At 54.7% G+C, this 21,871-nt stretch overlaps 1 protein-coding gene across 1 annotated transcript; it reads right to left on the reverse strand.

Moving 5' to 3' along the window:
- Window positions 1–12,019: 12,019 nt before the first annotated feature.
- On the reverse strand, window positions 12,020–20,749 carry LOC125135656 (serpin A3-8-like). The gene is made up of 5 exons (XM_047795977.1): window positions 20,643–20,749; window positions 18,160–18,813; window positions 16,377–16,650; window positions 13,518–13,668; window positions 12,020–12,434 (listed from the first exon to the last, which is right to left on the reverse strand). Exons 2-5 carry the CDS (start codon window positions 18,809–18,811, stop codon window positions 12,240–12,242), a joined length of 1,272 nt encoding a protein of 423 aa, XP_047651933.1. The 5' UTR covers window positions 18,812–18,813; window positions 20,643–20,749; the 3' UTR covers window positions 12,020–12,239.
- Window positions 20,750–21,871: the final 1,122 nt, after the last annotated feature.

Consider the following 21,871-nt stretch of genomic DNA (forward strand, 5'->3'; position numbering starts at 1 on the left):
TCTTCTGAAGAATGCAGCAATCAACGTGGGGAGGCAGCTATCTTTCTGTGCGAGTGACTTAATTTCCTTTGAATATACACCCAGACGTGGAGTTTCTGAATCCCATGGAATTTAATTTTTGGAGTCTTCATGTTTGCGGCAGTGACTCCTCCAGCTGACATCCCCACAGACAGTCTGCAGGGCTTCCATCGCTCCGCATGCTCCACGACCCTTGCTCTTTCCCGTCTTCTTGGTAACAGCCGTGCTAACACGCGGGAGGGGCTGTCTCGTGGCGGCTTGGATTTCCACTTCGCTGATGGCGACTGGGGTTGAAACGCTTTTCAGGAACCTGTTGCCCATGCACCTGTTTTCTTTGGAAAAATAGTTATTCAGGTCCTCTGCCCAACTTTGTATCAGGTAGTTTTCCTTTGATATAAAATAGTTTGTATTTTATTCTTGATATTTTGAATGAGTTCCTTGTATATTTTTGATATTAAAAATAACTTTCTCGGATGGACGGTTTGCAAATATTTCCTGGCATTCTACAGGTTGCCTTTTCATTCTGTTAACTACTGTTTCCTTTGCTGTGCAGAAGCTTTTGAGTTTGCTGTAGTGTCACTGATTTATTTTTGTTTTTGTTTTTGTGTTTTGGTATCATACCCTGCAAATCGCCCTCAAAATTGCCAAGGAACCCCTTCTCCCATTTGCCTCTAGGAGTTTTACAATTTCAGGTCTTAAGCCTTTGATCCCCTTTAAGCTAATTTTTGTGAGTGATGTGAGATGGGGGTTTATCTTTTTTTCTTCTGTCTGTGATTATCCAGTTGGCAAACAGCATTAAGGAACAGACTCTTTTAGCTAAGAGTTGAGTGTTCTTGAATCAAAAGATGGTTCTTGGTCAAATGTTGGTTGATGGGCTGTGTGAGGATTTTCCTCTGTGCTCTTGATTCTGTTCCTTTTGTCTATGTGGATTTGTTTTTCTGCCAGTATCATACTGTTTGATTACTATAGCTTTTTAAAACAGTTTGAAATCAACCAGTGTGATGCCTCCGGCTTGGTTCTTTTTTAGGAGGATTGCTTTGTTTTTTAACTTTCCTTTCTTTTTTTTACCTTTTTTTCTTTTTTGTTGGCCGTGCCAGTAGGATGGGGAGGTTTCTGGGCCAGGCATCAAATCTGCACCACAGCAGGGACCCGAGCCACAACAGTGACAACTCTGGGTCCTTAACCCACTGCTCCACCAGGGAACTCTTAGGAATAGTGCTTTGGAAAACTGCAAATACGTGGGAATGACACAATGTACTCCTGAGGGGAAGGCAAATGCCAATGTCAGCCTGGGAGAGACGTGAGAATGGCCTGGAGGTCCCCCTTCTTGCAGTCCACTGCAACGTGGAGCCCACCCACACTCTGCAGGCCAAGCCCAGCTCCACACCTCCCTCCTTTGTTCCCCGTGTGGCGACCCTAAGGGGCCGAGCCCCGGACCCTCCTTATCGTCTGTCTCCTTCTTAGCAAAGTGGACGTGAACACCATGACGATAGCATCACAGTATCTGATGGGAAATACCATTGCTCTGGTCCCCTTCACCTCCCAGGAAGGTGGTTCATTTTAGAGAGAAAATGTGTCCCTGTCCCAGCAGCTGCTGTGACTCTGCCTGTGGATCTGAAGGCCAGGCTCTGCTGCCTGGCTTTGGGATTTGGGACAAGTGACCTAACTTTCCGTGCCTCAGTTGTCTTGTCTCTCAAGCGGCCATGATGGTATCTGCACTGTTGGGTGGCAAAGAGATTTGACAGAATTAATTCTGCACAGTGCCTGGCATGAAAACAAGGCCTTTGGACTTACACTGTGTCTGCAGGTGCATAAGGTGCTTACATACAGCATATGAGGAAGAGCCACAGGTGTACATGTGAAGAAGGATTTCCTGGCTCAGGACACTTGTTTCCTCTTTTTGAAAATGTGTGTCGTCCTCTGTAAAATGGGGGCCAGTCATCTTGGCCTTGTCAGCTTCACACAGGTAATGAGGTCGAAGGAGACTGAGGCTCTGAAAATGCCTGGAGACCCTCAGAGCTCAGCGCAAATATGGGGAGACTGAATTCAGTGCCGAATCGGGAGCGGGATTCTGGAGGGAGGCGCACAAACTTACTGGCTCTTTGGGAGGCAGTGAACGAGCTCCTGCCTTGGGTTCTCCTTGCTCTGATCCATCCTCCCGGACCTGCCCCGGGAAGGGGGCTCGCGCTCCTCCATCCAATGATTGCCTCCAGGGTGACTCGCAGTGAAGATCTCAGCAGGGCTGCTGATGGGGATTCTTCGGGGGGAAGGAGGGGGTGTTTCTTAAATGCAGGGTCCCTCTGTCCTAACTCAGAATCTCCTGGGCTGAGTGCAACACACCTGCGTTTTTAAGAAGTTCCCCAGGGAGTTCTTAAGCACACTGAGATGGAGAATCCTTTGAAAGAGTCGGAACAGGTAGAATTAACGTGGGAGATAGGGTGAGGTCCCCTTCTCTGGAGGTATGCAAGCAGAGGCACCAAGGATTCCGTGTGCAGAGGCTGCCGGGATGCCTCCTATGTGTAGGTCAGCAGGGGAGGCTCCCGGGAAGAGTGGGTCTGGGATGTGAGTGACGCCCTGATTCCGGAAGGAGATTCCCCGTTGGAGAAACGCTCTCTGGCCTCTGAGGAGCACATGACCCTCAGGACTGCTGTGTGTGGTCCCGAGCGGGTCCACCCAGGCCTCAAGCTTGCCCTGGGTCTGCCTCTCTACGTTGTCGTGGACGGGTCTCTGGGCCTCCCCCTGGTCCTGGGTGGTCCCTGGGCGCAGGCTGCTGAACATGCGCTGACCATGGTCAGATGGGGCTGGGGTCCTGCCCAGGGAGTGTGGACCGCACATCCCAGAAGCGGTCCTGGACCTCAGCCTGGGGCCCTACAGTGAGGTTGACCCAGGCCCTCTAGGAGGTGGGTCCTGCTGGCTGCTGGGGCCCCAAGGAAGGTCATGGCCAAGGCCAAAGTGACGGTGACTGGGGAGAAGACAGGGTTCTATCCATGGTAACTGTCTATAGAGGCTGAAGGCAAAGTCTGCATTGCTCTCAAAGATTTGTGGCAGTGGGGGGCTGGCCTGGGCAGGCTGTCCTGAGGGCTGGGGTCGGTGAGGTCAGACTCTTCATGGTTAACCAGGGCCACCGCATGAGCCACAGCACTGCGCACAGTGACCAGCAGCCACCACTGAGCAGCCTCCATCCCCCGGGGGCTTTCGTGTGGACGCAGGGCCAGGAAAAAACAACAACAACAACAAAAGTAATAGTAACCAGTGATAGTCATGTAGTATGCACTTTGTGCCAGGCTTTGTGCAAATGTCTCAGTCATGACCTCTTTTCATCCCTGCCACAGCCCAAATTCTGGAAGAAGGCATTGTTTTTACACCCCATGTTGACCAAGAAGGTAATAGATGCCTTGGTAGGTGAGGGAGCTGTCCAAGGTCAAACAGTAGGTAGGTGGTAGAGCAGGGGAGAGCCTAGCGGGGGGTGGGCTCATGACCAGGTGAGTGTAACACCAAGCAGATACCTATGTGAACAGAAGCACACATATCTTGTATACCTGATGGGAACACTCTGCAGCACAAGACACCTCCTGCTAGCAGGCAGCAGAATCTGGAAGAGGCACAGTGTGGGTTCCGCCCTGCAGTTAGTTTTGTTTTGCTTTGTTTTGTTTTGCTTTGCTTTGCTTTGCTTTGCTTTGCCTTGATTTTTAGGGCTGCACCTGCAGCATATGGAAGTTCCCAGGCTAGGGATCGAATCAGAGCTGCAGCCACTGGCCCACGCCACAGCCACAGCAACTTAGGATTTAAGACGCGTCTGAGACCTACACCACAGCTCATGGTAGTGCTGGATCCTTAACCCACTGAGCGAGGACAGGGATCGAACCCCAGTCCTCATGGATACTACTTGGGTTCATTATTGCTGAGCCACAACAGGAAGTCCCCTGAGTGTGTTTTAAATCACCCCCGTTTGTGGTAACTTCTTACAGCAGCCATGGGAAATGAATACACCCCTCAAGTCCTAGATTTTTTTTATGTAGAATTGTGAAGGACAAGTGGTCCCTCTCCCTACACTGAGGTCTTTGAGCACCACCTCTGGGAGGGTCCTGGGGAAGCTCCTAGTTCTCTGGTTTCCTTGCTCTTATTCAGCCCCAGGGATAGGAATTCTCAGCCTAGCTAGTCAGAGAGTCAAAGTCAGCCCTGCCTCCAGCGGGGATCTCTGCTGGACAAGATCTTTCCAGGATCCTCTACTTCCCAGCATCTCCCAGGACCCTTGGACTCTGGTCTCCAGGTGCCTTTCCATCCATGAGACGGGAAACCTCACACTGGTTGTTCCTGCAGGTTCTTTAGAGCTCAAAGCCTCATCAGTGCCCAATACCAACCTGATTCACATCTATCGATTAATATTTTCCTTCCCTGATTGTCACCCTTTTTTTTTCCTCAATGATACTGCCTGTGTCTCAAAATGTCCCTTTTCCTCTATCCTCACACTTACAGCCCCTGATCAGATTAAGTCCCTTCACATAAATCCCTATTATTATCTCCTAAATGTATGCTGTTGCATTTAGGCAGAGCCGTGTTGAATTGCGCAAAGAAACCATTCGTTTCAAGGAAGTGGGTGGATGGCAGCAAAGAGGACTCAGCGTCAACCATCTTACTGGCTACCATGTTTTTACAGAACTTCACACAGATCCTGGAGGCTCAGGGAACCTGGAGGCCCCAGAAGCACCCAGCATTCCAGAATTCAGCTGGGCTTAGTGCCCTGATGTCCTGACTCTCCTGTTCTCTGCACCTTCGCTGAGCACCTCCCCCCCCCCCCCCCCCGCTTTGCAGGGAGCTCTAGGCTTTCCTAAGGTGGCAGTCCCTCACATAGACCACCAGGGAGCCCTGTGAATCACAGAAATCTGGGCTTATTAAACTTGCTGAGTGTGAGGGACCATCACTTTGACAGCATCTCAGTAATGCTTGAAAGGGAGAAGTTAGGAGAAATATAAGGTTTCATTGGCTGGAGTCCATTCTCAGCAGCATTTGGATGATATTTAGAAAGCAGGGTCAGCATTTACAAACTGGATGAGAAGTCAGTGGTCTTATCTTTATAGCCCATGAGTCTGTGCAGAGTTACTCCTGAAAGAGTTTGCCTTCTCTTGGGACATGTGAGTCTGAACAAGTTGCTCTTATGACACTCTGGACCTCAAGGGGATCTTTTTCAAGTCCTGGTTGGGTACGGCATATCTGTTTTGCAAGTCCTGGTCTTGTTTTCTTTGCAAATTGTGATTTCGACCTCATCACTTACTGGGATGGACAATTTTGCCCAGAAGGATGATGCTCCAGTGTCTGGGCAGTTGATGACCATCAGAAAGGGACAGTTGAAATGCACAAGGGCCAAGAGGGTCCTCCTTGTAGAGAAGTGAAACTTGATGCCCATGGCATCAAGTGCTTCAGTGCTTTCCTCAGCCATCTCAACCACAGCCCTTATGAGGCACCACGGGGCCAGTAGAATTTCACATGCTCAGACGACAGAACAGGTGTCTGGTGTGACTGGGAGGGTGGGCAGTGCGGTGGGGCTGTGGAACCCAGCCTTTGACTTATGGAAGTAGTACTAACAGTGGAGGTGGTGGTGGTAAGAGTAGCAGCAGTAATAGCAGTAGTAGTAACAACAGTAGTAATAGTAGTAATAGTTATAACTGGTGGTCTTTCAGAGAAGTTGCTCTCTGATAATTTAAGGGCAGAGGCAGTTAGCAATATCAGGTAGTTTGGTCAAGGCTGTGTAACTATTAACACAAGATCTGAACCAAAGCCTGCTGACTCCAAAGTCACCATGGATAACTGCATGGCAGGAGGACATATTACAATATACAAATCATCCTGCGTGTTCGACCTCAATGTACGATTGCTTATTCAAACCAAAACACCGTCTTGTTTCCAGATACCTCTGTCTTTCCCCATCAGCCTCTCCCATCACCACTCCTGATTTCCCCAGCCTGGAACATAAAGTCCCCGTCATTTGAATAATCATTGACATTATCATTTTTACTTCGTGCTGGAGGATGTTTCCTCCATCCCAGCAGCCAGGGGAAACCCGACTTGGATAGCATCCAGCATTCTGCCCCCTTTTTGTCTACATCTGAACCGCTGAGACACCTACAAACCACACCCCTGCACAGGTCAATGACCTGGCCTCCAGTCCCCTAGGGACCCTCATCATACCTGCTAGAACGTTGAGGTTTCCTGGTGTCTCCCTCTTCCCAGACTCCTGGTCCATTTGCTTCCCCCCGATGGGTTTAGTAGATAACATCTCTCTGCAGCACAGGGAAACCAGGAGTCATGTGAGGGGTGCTCCCTCACCCTCTGACCACACGCTTAGAGGCACATTTTCATCCCACTGTCCTCTCTCTAGGATGGAGGGTGTGCCCCACCTCTAGTCAAAGGCTCCTCTTCTTGTGCTCGACATCCTCTCCATCCCCACCCATCCCGTCTCTGATTAACTTCTATCTTCAACATCTCTTTCTTCCGGACTTGTATTATTTGAACATGCTTAAGTCTCTCATTTAAAAAGCTGGCGTAAAACAACTCTAAATGTCTTTCTCCAACTTTCTGCCTTTTGAAGCCAAATTGCTATGGAGCAATTTTGACCTGGTGGACTCCCTTAAGTGACTTCTCCTCTGCCCACCCCCACCACCAGTTCCTGCTTTCACCCTCCACTGTCATCCTTGCCAAAATCAACAATGAGCCACGGACGGACTTTCCACAAGGGACACGGTTCATCCTCTTCCTCCATGACTACCCAGCCCTATTTCATCCTGCCGACCATACGCTGCTCTTGCAACATCTTCCTCCTTTGGCCTTCAAGAGACCACACCTTTCCTCCCGTGTATCTCCCTCCTCCTTTGCTGTCTCCTCAGAGGTCTTCTTGTGGTCCTCTTATTCCTTTCAATGTTGGTGTTTTGTGAAGTTTGGCTCCAGGCTCTCAGCACCATACGTGATCTGTAAGGTACCCATCACATCTCATGGTTTCACACAACCACTGATGCACGATGACATCCATCTCTCCAGCCCAAATTTTCCTACTGAACTTCAGATCCACAGAGCCCATGATGTATTAGATGTCTCTTTTTATACAACCTACAGACACCTCCACATGTCCAAATCAAAACTCACCATCTTCCTGCAGGAAATTTTTTTTTTGTCTTTTTGCCATTTTGAGGGCCACTCCCGCAGCATAGGGAGGTTCCCAGGCTAGGGGTCGAATCAGAGCTGTAGCCACCAGCCTACGCCAGAGCCACAGCAACATGGGATGTGAGACGCGTCTGCGACCTACACCACAGCTCACGGCAATGCTGGATCCTTAACACACTGAGCAAGGCCAGGGATTGAACCCGCAACCTCATGGTTCCTAGTCAGATTCGTTAACCACTGAGCCACGACGGGAACTCCCCTGCAGCAAAATATTATTCATTTTGTAATCCTTGGCTCACAGAGCAGTGTGTAAATACCAGTTTCCCAAGCTCCCAGCTATCATGACATTGGAAAGAGACACGGACAAGCTGATGCAAGCTGAGGCAAGACTGATGACATGGTCTGGGCTCCTGTGACAGGCACAGCATCTGCAGCAGGACCTGTCCCAGATGAGAGTGACACCAGGAGGGGCCAGAACATCGCTCCAACGGCTCGGTCCTTCCCTGGGGTAAAGCGCGTCCACGGGCATCACTAGGCTTCGGCTTCATGGCAACGTTGAGCTCCCAGGAGGCAAAGCAGGAAATGGAAAGTCGAGCGGCTCAGGGAGTCGGGCTGCAAACAGCGGACACTCAGCCCAGGCCCCCAGCCCCAGGCGCAGAGCCTCCCTGCTCACGGCCCTCTCTCCTCCACACGGGGATTTACACACACACACACACACACACACATGCCATGGAGGGGCCGGTCGTTTTCCTCCCTGTTGGCTGTGCGGAGGCTGGGTGTTGGGACACGGGAGCCTCAGAACAGTCTGTGTCCCCCCAGAAGGCCACCTGTCACCATCCCTCCTGCAGGGAGGAGCCTCCAGGTCAAGGCCATGCAGACCTGCTGACTCGAAGGTTCAGGCAAAGCTTACAGTTTCAGGTGCGTGTAGGGCTGTGGGTGGGGCTGGTGTCCCGGTCCCCTTCATCCTGGTGAGCTGGTCACAGGTTATCACATCACAAGACACACATGAGCCCCGTAAGCTCCCAAAGCTTCCCATGTGGGCACTGCCTGTGTGGTGCTGGCTCAGCAGCCCCCACGACCTTGACCACGTTCCGCTCTCTGCTCGAATCTCTCTCTTGGCTCTCTCCTGGTCAAAATCCCAGTCTTAGCTTAGAGGCTCCCTCCTCCCGAAAGCCTTCCAGGAACCCTCTGCCTTTCTGGCCTCCCGCAGGCTCCCCTGTGTAGGTCTCCTCTGACCTCCGTGGTGTTATTATTCACTATAGCCAAGATAGGCTAGCAACCTAAGTGCCTGTCTTAGCGGGAATGGATAAAGGAAGTGGTAGATGAGACAGTGAGATGAGAGAGGATACATGATGATCGGTAGATAGACAGAGAGACAGACAGACAAACAGACAGACAGGGACCCAGAAATAGATGAATATTATTCCTCCATGAGAAAAAAGGAAATCTTACCTTTGTCACATCAGGGGTAGGTCTTGAGGAAAGCACTATGCTAAGTGGAATAAGTCAGGGGGAAAAAGAAAAATATTTTCTGTTATCACTATATATGGAATCTAAAAAAGCCAAACTCCGAGGCAGAGAGTAGAAGGACGATTGCAAAAAGCTGAGGAGTGTGGGAAGTGAGGCGAAGTCAGTCTAAGTGAACAGAGTCCCAATTAGAAGATGGGTAAGGATCGTAGCTCCAGCATGGTACTAAGGCAGCAATATTGTATCATATGCCTGAGAGTTAGAAGAGAGTAGATTTTTTTTTTCTTTTTTCTTTTTAGGGCTATATTCACGGCATATGGAAGTTCCCAGGCTAGGGGTTGAATTGGAACTGCAGGTGCCGGCCTACAGGACAGCCACAGCAATGCCAGATCCGAGCGCCACGTTTGAGACCTACACCACGGGTCACGGCAATGCCGGATCCTTAACCCACTGAGCAGGGTCGGGGATCGACCCCACAACCTCATGGATACTAATTGGAATCATTTCCACTGCTCCACAACGGGAGCTCCACGAGAACAGATCTCAAGTGCTCTTTCCCCACATACATACACAAAATGGTAATAGCGTAGGGAGGTGGAGAGTTATTCACAATACACATGTATATGAAGTCATCACTTTGTACATGGGATCCTTACACAGTATTACACGTCAATTACATCTCAGTAAAGCTGGAACAAGAGAAAATCATTGACATGCTTTATAAGACATGATCTCCCCAGCGTGGGTCCCCTGAGCTCAGGAGATGTCCACGTGTCCCTCGAACTCTGTGTTCCGGACCATGGGCTCTTCTTTAAGCTGCATGAACACAGCTCTCTTCTTTCTTGTCACCATGTCTCCCAGCGCCCACTCTGCTCTGTTCAGAACTTAGCATTTGTAGATGGTGCTTCCAGGAGGCCACTTCAACTTCCCTAGCCTGGGATGGATTCCCCAGCTCACTGGACAGCTCTGTGCCATCCGAGAGGCTGCCAGGCACCCAAATTCATTGTCTCCTTCCCATCAGGCTGTGGGTTCTGTGAGGCAACTTCCAGCTCCACCCTCTCTACCCCACATGCCAGAGCCAGCCCAGGGCCTGCAGTGGGAGGATGCGAGAAATGGAATCCATGTCTCTCCTGGTTTTGGTCCCTTTTCAGCCCAGGCTTCCTTTCTGGTTAGTGAGGGAGGAATGGATCACAGAGGGAGCAGGGAGTCTCTGCATGTGTCAGGATCGGGAGGCCCATCAAGGCCAGCAGTGGGTGACCTCCGGGTCCCACAGCAAGGAGAAGAGGAGCACTGGCCCCAGGCTCAAAGACCTGGAGCCCAGGTGCCCCCTTAAGGGAGGACCCCCCTTCCTCCAGCAACATCCAGACCCGGATGAGGCTGCGCCCTGGGCTGCAGCCCTGCTCCTTGCTCCCCTGGACCCAGGGCAGGAGGGACAGGCCCCAAACTGGGGCAGGTCAGAGTCTCTCCCCCCAGAAGATTCCAGGCGGCCCCACCCAGGGGGTAAACAGCCACCAGGACCTGGATTCAGGCAGATGAGGGAATTCCCAAGAAAAAGAAGCTCTCAGAACATTTTTATTGCCTCTGGAACCACAGGACTCAGGAGGACATATTTTAGTGACTTCCTGGTTTCTTCCGCATAGTCACACATACACCCAACCCCTTCCTCCAAAATACACACCTGCAAACACATAGCCTATCACTGGTCCCCCTTCTAGGTAAGAAAACTGAGGGACGACCAGGGACAGCCTCGTGCCGGGGCAGAGGCGCCTTTCTCTGTCACGTTCACCCTGTAATGCGCTATTCATGCCCATCCTGGTGACTCCTCGGCCCTCACCCTCGGCTCCTTCGGCCCCCGGCTGTGTCCCCCTGCACTGATGCTGAGAGCCATGACTGCGGCTCTCTGCAGGTCATGTCTTCAGCCCTCTCCTCGCCCATCCGCTGCCCAGTAGTGGCCTTCTAGAACTCCACACAGGAGCGAGACAGGACACACACAGCTAGGAAGGTGGGGACACCAAGAATTCATGGAAGCAGACAAGCATGGGACCTCTTGTGGAGCCTGGCAGACCTGCACGACATTGTGGTCCCCTCTCTGCCCCCTTTAAAGTTTCCCCCATCCAACGCCTGGACAAATGTCACTCGGAAGTGACGTTGCCTCCTCTGCTGGAAATCAGCGTTGGAGCCAAAGAGGCCCCAGCGCATCCTACCAAGAAACGCAGACCTCCACCCGCCTATCACAGTGGATGTTTTGACCTTGACTCTGGCTCTTGACCTGGTCTGGGTGCCATCCCACCTCCTCCCATCCCAAGGCACTGTGCTCTTTCCAGGGGCGCTGGCTGCCAGCGTGCTGGGTGCACCCTGTGCAGCCCAGATTAGTGGCAGGGTCATATCTCCTCTATTAACTGTCCCATAGGACTTGTGCCACACCGAAGCCCTGGTCACTTCACCCCCTGGATTTTTCCCACGAATGACATCGCTGTGAAAATCTATGGGCAGATGGCTTTGTGCTTCCGAGTGTTCCTCTGATCGAGGAAGCTGGCATAACGTCCTGCCGGCCCTAATTAGTAGCCGTGGTGTGGCCTTGGGGGGAATGACGGAGCCTCTCCGTCCCTCAGTTGCCTCGTCTGTAAAATGGGCCGAGGTGTAGCAGGCATCTCAGGTGCTCATCACAAGCACACACGGGTTATTCCAGGGGGAGGTCTGAGCAGCCTGCCTGGCAGAGAGCCCTCAAGTCCTCAGTCCTGGGTGGCGTCAGCATGAGTGCCTGGAGCTGTGTGCCTGGAGACCAGGCAGCCCCGGTCACATCAGGGGGATGAAGGACCCTGGGGTTCCTTTTATTGCGAGGGGGAGGGTGTTTGCTGCTCTTCCCTCCCAACCCCCACTCTGGGTGGGGGATCCTCTGTCAGGGGAGGACACAGACCTGGTCAGGGGGGAGGGGCTCACCTAGGAATCTGGAATGAGCTCCTGTCCCCAGGTTGGCGGGCTGGGGGCAGAGGGGAGAGCGTGGGTGGTGGGGGGAGGCCCGCTCAGCTGCAGGAGCCAGGGGTGCAGGGGCAGGGCCCGGAGAGGGAAGGGTCGGGAGCCCCTGTCAGCAGCCCCTGCCGGGGTCAGCCTGGGGGCCCCTCCTGGGCCCTGGGACCAGAGCTCTGGAAGTGGGCGTCGGGCAGCAGGGGCCCCTCCCAGTCCTGGGCCTGAGTCCAGTGGGCTTTGTCAGAGCCCAGAGTCTGCTCCTGGGCCTGCTGGTGAGGCTGAAGCCCAGGGGCCAGAGTCTGGGGGTGGAGCCTGTGTGGGAGGTCAGAGGCTCAGCCTCTGGGCCCAGGGGGCAACAGGGGTGGAGATGGGCACATCAGGGCGGAGACGCACAGGAAGGAAGGAGTCCAGCTCAGAAAGATGCTTTATTGCTGTGGGAGGTCTCAGAGCCTCCACGGAGCAGGGCGCAGACTCCAGAGGCATGTGGAGCCACCAGCGGAGGGACTGTCACCTTCCCAAGGGTGAGCAGGCAGTGCCAGGATGGGGGTTTTCTTGGTGCACAGGGCCCAGCCTGCCCCCAGGGACCAGGAGACTCAGCTCCTAGTGAGGGGACGGGCACTGGCAAGGGAGCTCTAGGCAGGGCTGGGGTCAGTGACTTTGCCCAAAAAGAGGACAGTGCCAGTGTCTTTGTGGATTACGGCGAACAGAAAGGGACTGGAAAAACTAACAGTGAGGCTGTGGAGGGTCGAGGTCAACATGGCGATGCCAGTGGCAGCAGCTGCTTCCGTGCCCTCCTCGCCCACATCAAGCACCGCCTTGTGGATCACCTGTGGGGACACCAGAGCGTTGCCCACTGGAGCCAGGGAAGGCAGCAGGTGAGCAGCCTGCCTGTGTGCCTCTAGGGGACTGACATTCATCCACCTGCCACTGGTCTGTCACTGGGCTGCGAACCTGTTCAATGGCTGTGTCCTGCCCACAAAGGCTCAGTGGGTGTGCAGTCCTGGTGCACAGATGTGCAAGGTGAGGTTGGGAGGGCTGGCCCCAGGGTCAGAGAAGCAAAGGGCGGGGACTCCCTGACCCGGATCCCTCTCTGTCTGAGCCCAGAGACTGTGCTGCCCCTGGAATGCCCCTTACTGATGGGGGGGCGGGGGCCCTAGGTCAAGGCGTTTTCCTTGGGGACACCTGTCCCCAGCCCCTCCGTGTTGAAGCAGCCGAAGGACCGCACTGTTTTCTGTTTCCTGCACCTCTCCTGCCCCAGCCTAAGGGTCCCTGAGCCCTCGGCTACTTTGCATAGGATGTGGCTTCCCACCCCTGGACCATGCCCGAACCCTGGCACCCGTGTCTCCCTTACCAGGTCCTTGGGCGGGTGGGATGCGGGAGAGACTGGAGGGCTGCCCAGCCACCTCATCCCCCGACCTGTCTCTGCTTCTAGGATCGCAGTCCCTGGTCCCTGGTGTTCTTCTCCTGTGCTCTCAGTGTGTTTTTTTCACAATTGCCCAGGAGCCATTGTTATGACCTACTACCTCTTAGCCGCCCTGCTGGGTTCTGTGTGCCGCCTAAGAACCAACAGCCTCCTTTGACAGATGAAACCCCTGAGGGCTACAAGACTTTAATTCTGTGCCTTTAAGGGCAGTGAATAGCAGAGCATGGGGGTGGGGTCCACCACGGATGCCGCCCCAGGCCCTTCCCAATGAAGGGCTCCTGGGTCACATTAAATCTCAAAGAAGGTGAGGACAACCCCCAACGTGATTGTCCCCCAGCCCTCCTGGGATTGAGGCATCCCAGGGGAGATGGTTGAGTGGTAGGAAATGGGATTCTTTTGCACATTCAGAATTACCTAAACACCTGCCTGGCCTCCAGCCTTCGTGCTCCTACCAGAAGGAGGAATTGTCCCAAGATTAAAAGCTTACCCTGGAAACCCCCAGTTTCTGGTCCCCTGTGACTCCTGACAGGTCAGCCTCGTGGGTGAACACTTTCTGAATGCCCAGCTGCTTAAGGATGTCCTCCAGTTGATAGTCGCCGGAGACGGAAAACCGTGGCAGGTAGAGGGCATCTATCCGTCTAGGAGATAAAAAAAATAAACTTGATCTCCTGCTCGACTCAGGGCTCATCTTTCTCCCACCTGACTGCGTGGTTTCCTCTGGGTTCCTCTCCAACAAAGACCTTATCCCTGGAAAAAAGGACGTCTTTCTTCAGTTTCTAGACCCCTCTGGCCAACTACCCTTAAACCCTTATTTATGCATTCACGACTGCGGGAGTCTATCATGCCAGGCAGTCACCAGGGCCCCAGCTGTGGCAGTGCCCACACCTAGTCCTGCTTCTCCCCTGGGAGCCTGCAGGGCAGCCAGAATCCCCCTCAGTCCAACAGGGATTCCACAGCTGCTGGGGCCACTGACTCCAAAGGCACCAGGAGGGCTTCCTGCAGGCGGTGCCATGGAGCCTCCCTCCCAGAGGAGGGAAGGAGCTGGTCGGGCAAAGAAGAGGACAGGGGCAGGTGGAGGCACCTGGAGGAAAGAGGGAAGAAAGAGCCACTGCCCCACATTTCTGGGGGCAGGTGGGTGTGGGGTACATGGAGGTGAGGGCAGGGCAGGGGCTTGTGGGGGGACGTGGAGGGCTGGGGGGGGGCTGAGTTTCAGGCCCTTGGGAACCTGAATCAATCAATGGAAGGTCCCCATCTTGTCTCCACAATGAGCCCCTTGAAGGCAGGGCTGTTTCTCCAGGTTGTTGGAGCAAAAATGATGACCCCCGACCCCCACCCCGTGGCCTCCCTCTCCCTTTCTTAAGACGCTTGTCACAGGGCCTGGCCTTACAGATGCCAAATATGAGGTGGTGGATCCCCTTGAACCCTGATTCCCATGGGAACAGGGAGGGAGCTATGCCTGCCCACAGTCATTCCTTCCTTCCTTAATTGCACATTCGCTTGTCCGTTTATTCAGGGCATCCTTCCTGAGCCCCCACCCCCACCCCTGCCATGGGCCAGGAAAGCGTAGATGCAGGTTCCCCCACTCCCACCCCCTGGGCCATAAATCAAAGCTGTTGGGTGATACTCTGTCCATTTCCAACTACTCCTGAGCCCCTGCTCTGGGCTTGGTCTCTGGTGATGGAGGAAGGAGAGGGTTGAGAAGGGACGACATGGGCAGGGGAGGTGGGTCCCCCTGTCCTGGGGTCTCCTGGGATGCGCAGTGAGGAGGGCCTGGGGGGCAGCAGCCCCAAGAGGCCTCGGGTGCCCTGGACAGGGGGTGGGGGAGGGGCTGCCGCCTCAACTTCCTCTCTAGGCAGGTCTCGGTGCTTTGTGGTGCATGAAGTGCCTTCCACACCTGTTGCCTCCTGGGACCTGCAGAACCTCCCACTCAGGACAGTGGGTCAAGGACTGTCCCTGCACCCCTCTCAGGAGAGAGCTGAGCCCCAGAGAAGCAGAGGGAGTGGGTGGGGGAGGGGGAGCCTGGGAGCAGGGCTCTGGGGCTGGGGCTGCCCCTGCACAGCGGCCCCCACACCCTCCCCGTGGCCCCTGCAGTCTCGGGCCCAGCACTGCCTCTCCCTCTGTTGTCCCCTTGATGTCAGGCTCCTGAATTCCATGCCCTGGCCTGTGTGTCTGCCCTCACTTCATCCAGGACCCAATGCTTCTCACACTTGCTGGCTCCCTCCTGGCCCAGCCCCAGCTGCTTCCCCTGGGTGACTGCACCAGGCTCCTGGCTGGCCTCCCTGCCTCCAGGCTTGTCTCTGCAGTCTGGTCCCCACTCAGCCCCCTGGGGGATCCTACTGAAACATGTCCCAGTTCATTCACTCTTTGGCCCAAAACCTTGTGATGAGCCTTCATTTTGGTCAGAGGGGCCCGTGTCAAGGGCTCTGCAGCCCCCACATAACCTGAGCCCCCGGGGGCCCCGACCTCTCCCAATTTCCCCTCTCCCTCCCTCTGCTTCTGCGGCTCTGGCCTCCCTGATCCTCAACCACCCCAGTCTCCTCCTGCCTTCGAGGCTGTGCACAGGCTGTTCCCTCAGCCTGGAATGCTTTTCCCCGGATCGTACACAAGCTCAATCTCTCAGCTCAAACATCACCTAATGGCAACTCTACTTACAGTTAAGGAGCTCCCTCAGCCCAATATTGTCTTAAACATCTGTCTTTACTAAGCTTCTCCTTCCCACGTCCCACCTCTCAACATAGCAAATAACTTGCCTTTATTTATTTCGTGTCTGTCTCTCCCAGGTACAAACTAAGTGTCATGAAGGAGGGATATTCAGAGTTCTATTTAATGACCTAACCTCAGGGTCTAAATTAGCCCCTGGGATACAGGCTGTCCTCAGCTAATCTCCTCCACCAGTGTGGACTGGATGAAGGAATGAGTGAGTGACTATACTGGAAAGACAGTGCAAAGCTGGTCCCCACAGCCTGGCTCACCTGAGCGCTCAGCTGATCTCAACTCCGACGGTCCCTTCCTCCGCTGCAGGAGGTGGAGCTTCGCAGAGCACACACATGCGTGTTGGGGGTGGGGCTCGGGAGCCCCAAGGCTCAGCCCATGTTAGACTCAGAGGAAGCCTCAGCCCCTGTCCCATCTGATGCCGTCATGTTACAAAGGGCACGGTTCAGGCCCAAAGTCACGCAAGCCACAAAGGACGAAGTCATGTTGGTACAAGTCCTCCCACCTCTGCCCCCGGCCCCTGGACAGGAGGGAGGCCCTGAGTGCTGAGATCCGGAGACCAGGAAGAGGGGGAAAGGCCAGGAGGCAGGTGACCACCCCCCCCCCAATAGCTCCGGGCCCTGGGGACAGTCACCTGGGGTGCAGGGAGTCTCTCCACCTCTTCAGCGTCTCTGGGAGCAGCTTGGCTTCCACGTCCACCATCCTGCCGTGGTCAGGGAGGATGAAGAGGGCGCTGTCGTTGCTGGTGTACGGGAGCTCCACCACCGTGCAGGCCAGCTCCTCGTCCCGGAAGTAAGGTGTTTCCAGGCCTCGAAGGCTCATCATGGGCACCTCCACTGTCCTGTTCTTGCTCACGTAGAACGTGGACTTTATAGTATGTTCTGGATCAAAGGGCGTCTTCCACTTGGCTGGAGGCAGAGGGAGGGTCTGAGATGCAAGGGCTGCCTGCCTCTCCCCCCTCTGCCCTGTTCCCTGGGGGTGAAGACACCCCACACACCAACACCCCCATGTGCACCTAGGGGAAGCCTCCTAGGTCTGCACAGTCTCCTGGGCAGGTGGGAGAGCCCTTGGGGATGGGGCCATCCCCACAGGTGAGGGGGGTGAAGGGGCCAGGAAAGAAGCCTGGGTAACTGTGCTACGTGAGGAACCAAGAGGGATGTGGGGGGCAAGGGAGAGGTGGGCGCAGGCTGGGCCTGGGGACAAATGGGACATGCTGGTCCTTGAGGGAACAGTGTGAGTGACCAGGGGTTAGGCATTGGCCTGGCATGGAGGGCACCCCTCCCCCTGGCTTGGGGACCAGGCTGAAGCAGTCACCCCGTGGGGACCAGGAGGGCAGGGCGGGGTCAGCAGAGGAGGGGGCTCGGGTCTCCCCACCCCGGGAGGATGGAGCACTCAGTGGGGAGCCTCTCCGGCAGAGCAGAGCCCTGGGGCTTCCCTGGGCGTGTGGTCCCCCCACTTCCCGTGTTCTACCCCTGCCTGTGCCCCTGTGAGCAGCAGGAGTGGAAGGAAAGCGGGATGGCAGGGGTGTCCCTGAGGAGTCTTTGGAGGTGAACATCCTCAAATGGGATGGAGCCGGAGGCAAAGACAGCACCGGAAACTCCAAGGACAACAGAGCAGGCAGGCCTGGCCTCATGTGGACAATTTCAGTTCCAGGCCTTCATTTCCATGTGACAGCCGTGGCCCAGGGGTTTACCCTGGGCTCAGCCATAGCCAGTGTCTCAGACACATCACCAGTGACACCCTTTGGGTTCCTATTTGCACTGCAGGCTCCCCAAGCAAAAGGTATCTGCCTTCACTCTGCCTCCGATGAGTGTTTGCGCTGAGCTCTGCAGGGACATGTTCCTATCACTGGGACGGGGATCGGATCCCCTGGGATCTGGGCGAAGTTCCCTCTAGGATGTTCCTTTCCGCCCAGGCTTTTCGCGTGTCCTGGCCTTGCCCCCGCCCATCCTCTGGGTGATAGACGTGCAGGATAGAAGAACCAGGGGATAACCAGGCTCCGCAGAGGCCACCAGCCCCACCCCAGCCTCCAGAAACCCGTCCCCTGGAACGGACAGAGCCCAGGTCAGGAACGGTCCACAATGGGCACAGCAAACCACCTCACCCAGGAGACGTGGAAGGTCTTGGTCTCTCAAAAGGGATATGAGTGGATGTCCATTCTTTCTGGCAACCAATTTAAGTCAGAGAGTGGCACAGACAAAGGGGTACCCTCCCTGCCCTTGGTCCTGCAATGCCAAGACTAATTTGGAAACATCACAAGCCAAACAAGACCTAGGGTCGGGGCAGGGCCTTGGCGCCCCACCTTCCCCTGTAGCATTCTGCCTAAAGACAGAGTTGGCTGAGCCAGGACATGACAATCCTGAAAGCTCAGGGAAAATGTGTGTTTCCTTCGGAAGCTCCGGGATCTAGACACCCACCTTTAAAGTAGACGTAATTCACCAGGACCATCACAGACAAGGAGTCATGTTCATCGAACAGCTTCGGGATTTTCCCCTTCGTTTTGTTCTTCACGTAGTCGTTGATGAACACGACGGCAGCCCTGGGAACCTTGAAGTTGGTAGAAAAGACATCGGAGGCGAACATTGCCTGGGCATCTCGCCTGAACTCGTCCAGCAGCTTCAGATGCTCATCCACGAACATGGCGTTGCCCACGTTCAGCTGCAGCAGGTTGCTGGGTTGGCTGAGGGCCTGCAGGAGGTGCTGGAAGCCCTGGTGGATTTCTGCCTCGAGGGTCTCTGTGAGGTTGAACTTGAGGCCTTCCAGGAGCTCTGTCAGGGTGGGGCCTCGGGCCCCCAGAGACAGGAAGGCCAAGGCCATGGAGACACTCAGCGGGGAGAAGATAACATTCTTACTGGGGTTTAAAGAAACCAGCTGCTTGTAGAGGCTGAAGGCGAAGTCGGTGTTGCTGGAGACGACGGCGGTGTTGGGCGCTGGCAGCTTCGTGATCTCGTCCTTCAGGGTCACAATCTTTGAGGCAAGGTCATCCGCTGGGACGCAGTGGACCCTGGAGCAGAGCCCAGCCACCAGGAGCCCCAGAGCCAGGAAGAGGGACATGCCCTCCGCCCTCATGTCTGAAAAGCAAAACTCCTTTAGGTCTCAGAGGCCAGAAGCTGCCCCGAGCACCTCCCCTTTCCCCTGTGTGGCCTGCATATTCTGCTGTCTCTGCTGCTCTGTCACCTCCCAGGGGGAGGCACTCCTGGGCTCCCAACATCCAGGAGGCTGCTCTGGGCTCCCTCTCAGCCTTTGAGCAAGTGCGAGAATGGTTCCCAGGCTCCCCAGTGGACAAACTGGGCCCAGAGAGGGGAAGGGGCTTTTCCCAGGTCCCACAGCAGGCACGCGGAGGTGCGAGGGTGAGAAGCCGGGGTGCCAGGCTCTGTCCGAGGTGGGGAAGCTGGTGATGGGGGAGGTGCTGTCCAGGGAGAACCTGTCCCCCTCCTGTTGGGGGAGCAGACACCCTCAGAGGGGACTGGGAGGCAGGGGCTCCTTTTCCGCTAGGTCCCCTGGGTGTCCCCAGGTGGAAGCCCAGGGAGGAGCCCTGCCCTGACTCAGGGGTCACAGGGCCCCTCCTGGCCTCTTGATGACAAGTGTGACCTCAGGCAGGCCGGCAGGTCGTGGTGCCTGGTCACAGTGAGGGTTCAGGGAGCGGGGCCCCCAAAGGCATCGGGAGCAGAGCTGGAGTCTAGGTGGCCCTTCTAGGGGTCAGGGTAAGGCCCAGGTGGCTAGAATGTTCTTTCCAGCCCCTGCCAGGTGCCCACATGGTGGGTGTCTCCACCATCAGCCTGGAAGGGCCTCCAGGTGGGGAGGAAGCGGCCTGGCCTCAGGGTCTCAGAGACGTGAATGAGGGTTTCATTGTGATCGCTTGTGATGGCTCTGTGGTGACAAGCAAGTCACTAAAGCTCTCTGAACCTCCATTCCTCTCTGTCCAACAAGCTGAATGAGTCAGGGCTCATGAATGACGAAGCTGCCCGAGTCATAAGAGGAGTTTCAGGTGTCACCTCCTCCACATGCCACCACTTCTGGGACATGACAAGACTCTGATCCCTACTGCATGAAAGCCTAAGAGAGGCTGAGGTCAGAGCTGGTGACCTCAGCAAACAGGACCATTGACCTTCAGCCTCTGCCCACCCCTCTCAGAGTTCAGAGGACAAAGGGCTGCTTGGATGGTGGGGAGGGGGAGGGGAGGGGAGGGGAGAAAAGAGGGCGGGAGGGGAGGGGAGGCAGGGGAGCCGAGTCTCCTGCAGAGGCCAGTGGAAAGGCCTTTGGACAAGCTGAGGGCAGAGGTGATCTCCTCCCCCAACTGTTTGTTTATTCAGGGCTGATGCAACCATTTCTTTGGAAAAGAGTTTCCCCCCCACATTTTTCCTGGAGAAATAGCCCGTGGCCATTAGGCCAGGTTGGGGGGCTGGCTGTGTTTCTGAGGGTCTGTCCTTTCAGTTGCTGGACAGATGCACCTGCCTCTCTGCTTGGCCTGGGGCCCTGGAGGCACAGTGGAGCCCAGGAATCGGCCACTCCAAGATCCCACAGGCTCTGCCCAGAGGGATCCAGTGCCCTCATTCCTATCCCTGGGCTCCCTGAGAGCATTGCCCTGTGCCAGGCAGCGAGCCCACATCATGGCCCTCTTGGAGGTCTGGCCTTGAGCGGGGAGGGCATAGCTGTGTGGGGTGCACAGCTGGCTCGAATCAGATTTCACAGAAGCAGAGTCTGAAGGGACCCCCAGAGCTCTGGGGCAGGTCCCTCCCTTTGCAGGATGAAAATGAGCCCTAGAGATAGGACAGGACCTCATAGGGCACAGAGGTATCCCAGCATCAGACATGAGTCCTCCTGCCTCCTTCCTGCCCACCCGCCGCAGGCCCTGGGTCGAGAGCTAGAACCTTCCCCGAGTGGGAGCATCAGGGCTTACCTGCCTCACAGAGAGGGATGCGCTGAGTGGACCCAGAGCCGCCGCCTGCCCGCAATGCTGGGTTTTCCAGGGGCCGCTGCCCATTTATCCCCGCAAAGGTCCCCTCCCCTTCTTGGGAAATGTTTGCGGTGACAACACAGGGTTCCAGCCTCTGACAGGAAATGGGCAGCTGATCATTTCTGGTTACAGCATTTACTAGATCCACTCAAATAATCCAACTTGGAAAAGAGCTTTCTGCCCTTTAAAAATAATTACAAAATAAACAAGCACAAACCATTTCCCTTGTTGGCATTTTCTTCTGTTTATGAAATAACCATTGCGGAACATGTGAAAACTCAGAAAACATTAAAAGGATCATTGGGGAAAAAATCCCAAACTCTTATTCTTTTTAAAAAATTATTGACTCTTAGGAGTTCCTATTGTGGCACAACAGAAACAAATCCAACTAGCATCCATGAGGATGCCCGTGTGATCCCTGGCCTCGCTCAGTGGGTTAAGGATTTGGCGTTGCCAAATTTGCTGTGGCCGTGGCATAGGCGGGCAGCTATAGCTCCAATTCGACCCCTAGACTGGGTACTTCCACATGCTGTGGGTGCAGCCCTAAAAAGCAAATAAATAATAAATTATTGACTTTTATTCGTGTTTTATTCCTGTTTTTAATATCCTCTTTGATGATTGTGTAAAAACCCAGAGAACTAAAGAAGTGTTTTTCTTTACTAGTCACTTTTCTTGGATGTGCTGTGCGCACTTGTGTGTGTGTGATATGAATCTCCAAACACAAACTCAAGTATGTTTTTAATAGGCAATACACTATTTTTCCACAGCTCAACTTGCATTTGAGGCACCCCTCCCCATTCCCAGAGAGGGGGCTGTTGGGTGAGGGCCCCCGGACTGACTAGGGGCTCTGGCCTCTGGGGCCATCTGCCTCTGGGGACTTCTTCCCTCTGCCCTTGGCGGATGGTCTCCTTAAGATCGGGTTGTCCTCCACGTCTTTTTTCTCCTCCTTTTTTTTTTTTTTTTTTTGTCTTTTTAGGGTCACCAGCTGTGTGACCTCAGGCAATTTACTGGAAATCTCTCAACCTCCATCTCCTCACCTCTAACATGCAGAGAACAACCCTGACCTGATTCAAGCGATTTAGTCCAATACCTCTACGTAACTCAGATGTACACTCTAGGAGGACAGATGTGTGTGTGTGTTTTGCGTGGTGCTGCATCCTTAGAGAACTTAG

The sequence above is a fragment of the Phacochoerus africanus genome, chromosome 9 (genome assembly GCF_016906955.1).
Source record: "Phacochoerus africanus isolate WHEZ1 chromosome 9, ROS_Pafr_v1, whole genome shotgun sequence".
NCBI lineage: Eukaryota > Metazoa > Chordata > Mammalia > Artiodactyla > Suidae > Phacochoerus > Phacochoerus africanus.

Bases quoted from the DNA above. Each gene is read 5' to 3' on its own strand.
- LOC125135656 (XM_047795977.1), bottom strand. From the start codon at position 18,811: ATGAGGGCGGAGGGCATGTCCCTCTTCCTGGCTCTGGGGCTCCTGGTG. The intron at 13,669-16,376 runs GTGACTGTCCCC...TTTATCTCCTAG, and splicing joins AGAGACTCCCTGCACCCCAG to ACGGATAGATGCCCTCTACC. The intron at 12,435-13,517 runs GTAAGCTTTTAA...GTGTCCCCACAG, and splicing joins AGAAACTGGGGGTTTCCAGG to GTGATCCACAAGGCGGTGCT.